Source organism: Octopus bimaculoides, chromosome 26, assembly GCF_001194135.2.
Source record: "Octopus bimaculoides isolate UCB-OBI-ISO-001 chromosome 26, ASM119413v2, whole genome shotgun sequence".
NCBI lineage: Eukaryota > Metazoa > Mollusca > Cephalopoda > Octopoda > Octopodidae > Octopus > Octopus bimaculoides.
In genome coordinates, this window is record NC_069006.1 from 20,198,137 (window position 1) to 20,199,984 (window position 1,848).

Here is a 1,848-nt window from a genome sequence, read left to right on the forward strand (position 1 = left end):
ATGGACGGCACTGCCCTTTTTACTTTTCAATGGTGTACCCTCATATTTAGAAAATACAGTTTACAAAAATCTTCCTCCAAGGCATTTCTTGAAATCTGACTAACATGCTAGTTGCTAAGGGGGTGTACTGGACAGTACTGGCCCCCACTCACTATTCAATGGTGCACCCTCAGACTTAGAAAATACAGATTACAAAAATCTTTTGCTACAATACAAATTAGTGACCACCCAGAATGTGCCAGTGGACTGGCCCTCGTACCAGTGGCACATAAAAAGCACCCACTACACTCTCGGAGTGGTTGGCGTTAGGAAGGGCATCCAGCTGTAGAAACTTTGCCAAACCAGAAAGTTACAGAAGCCCCACTGTACATTGTCAGGTGGAAAAAAAAAAGGTGGGATGGTCATGGAGAGAGAACACTTTTGATCAGAGATCTGCTGGATCACAGCTGACCTAGAATTAACCAGAACAACAACAACAACAACAAGGGTTACGTTACAAAACAAACAAGTGTACCTCGTCTGGAGTGAGTTGCCAGTTTTTCAGTTTCATCTGGAAGAATCCGCAAATGATGACGTAGAGAAGTACAAGGAGGTTTATTATTGTGAAGACATTGTTGAACAAAGTTGACTGCTTCACACCGACCGTCAGCAAGACTGGAAATGATGACAAAAAGAGAGAGAGACGTACATGTAGCTGTGTATAAGTGTGTGTTTATACACGTGTGAATGACTCAGTGAGTGTGTGTGCATGCATGCGTGTGAGTGAATGAGTGTGTGTGTGTATGTGTGAGTGAGTGTGCACGCACATGAGTGTGGTCTGTGCATGCGAGTGAACGAGTGTATGTGTGTGTGTGCATGCATGCATGTGTGTGTGTGAGTATGTGTGTGGTCTGTGCATGTGAGTGAACGAGTGTGTGCATGGTCTGTGCATGCACGTAAGCAAGCGTGTGTGCATGGGCGTGCGTGCACATGTGAGTGAGTGTATGTGTGTGTGTGTGTATTTGCATGCATGTAAGTGACTGTGTGTATGTGCTTGCGTCTGTGTTTCTCCCCCCACCAACGCTTCATAACCAGTGTTAGCATTTCCCAGAGCTTAGCAGTTTGACAAAAGAAAACTGATATAATAAATAACACTCTTGGAAAAAAGTATTAGGGTTGATTCATTTGACTAAAATTCTTCAGAGACTGCCCCAGCATGGCCGTGGTCCAATGACTAAAACAAGTACAAGATATAGATTACCGTTTCCTTGAGTGGCATTCATTGATCCATATTGTTACTGATAGTATTTTTCTAGTTGTGGTTCTACTTTGTTTAAAATCTGACTGGAAAATTCTCGACAATTATTTCCTCCATGTTGGTTCTTAGTCATGTGTGTAAAACATGATTAATGATTAATGAGTGTAAAACAGGATTAATGAGCTATGCACTATTGCGCATGAATGATAACCCTGTGTGAGTTTCTGAAAAACTGCTGTTTTCTTTCTTTGAGGTTGCTACTGATAGAGGAGAGAGGGACAGAGAGAACGGAGGAGAGAAGTGAGAGGACATCTGTCTGTCTGTCTGTTTGTCTATCCATTTATCTATCTGAACAAGCAGGCAGGTAGACAGACAGACAGACAGATAGATAGGTCAGACAGGCAGATAGACAGACAGACAGATATATAGACAGACAGATAGATAGATAGATAGATAAACAGACAGACAGACAGATAGATAGACAGACAGACAGGCAGATAGACAGACAGACAGGCAGATAGATAGGTCAGACAGACAGACAGGCAGATAGATAAACAGACAGACAGGCAGATAGATAAACAGACAGACAGGCAGATAGACAGACAGACAGG

The 1,848-nt window shown here is 42.6% G+C and overlaps 2 protein-coding genes across 6 annotated transcripts in view; one reads left to right on the forward strand and one right to left on the reverse strand.

Moving 5' to 3' along the window:
• Positions 1 to 1,848, forward strand: part of LOC128250925 (plectin-like) — a 59,356-nt gene that overhangs the window by 20,379 nt on the left and 37,129 nt on the right. The gene's annotated exons all lie outside the window — the stretch shown is intronic.
• The window catches only part of LOC106868379 (high affinity cationic amino acid transporter 1), a 21,372-nt gene that overhangs the window by 3,867 nt on the left and 15,657 nt on the right, over positions 1 to 1,848 (reverse strand). For all 5 annotated transcript variants that reach the window (XM_052977047.1, XM_052977046.1, XM_052977045.1 and 2 more), the window contains one exon: positions 515 to 654. In XM_052977047.1, the coding sequence (XP_052833007.1) occupies positions 515 to 654 (140 nt within the window). The remainder of the gene's footprint in view (positions 1 to 514; positions 655 to 1,848) is intronic.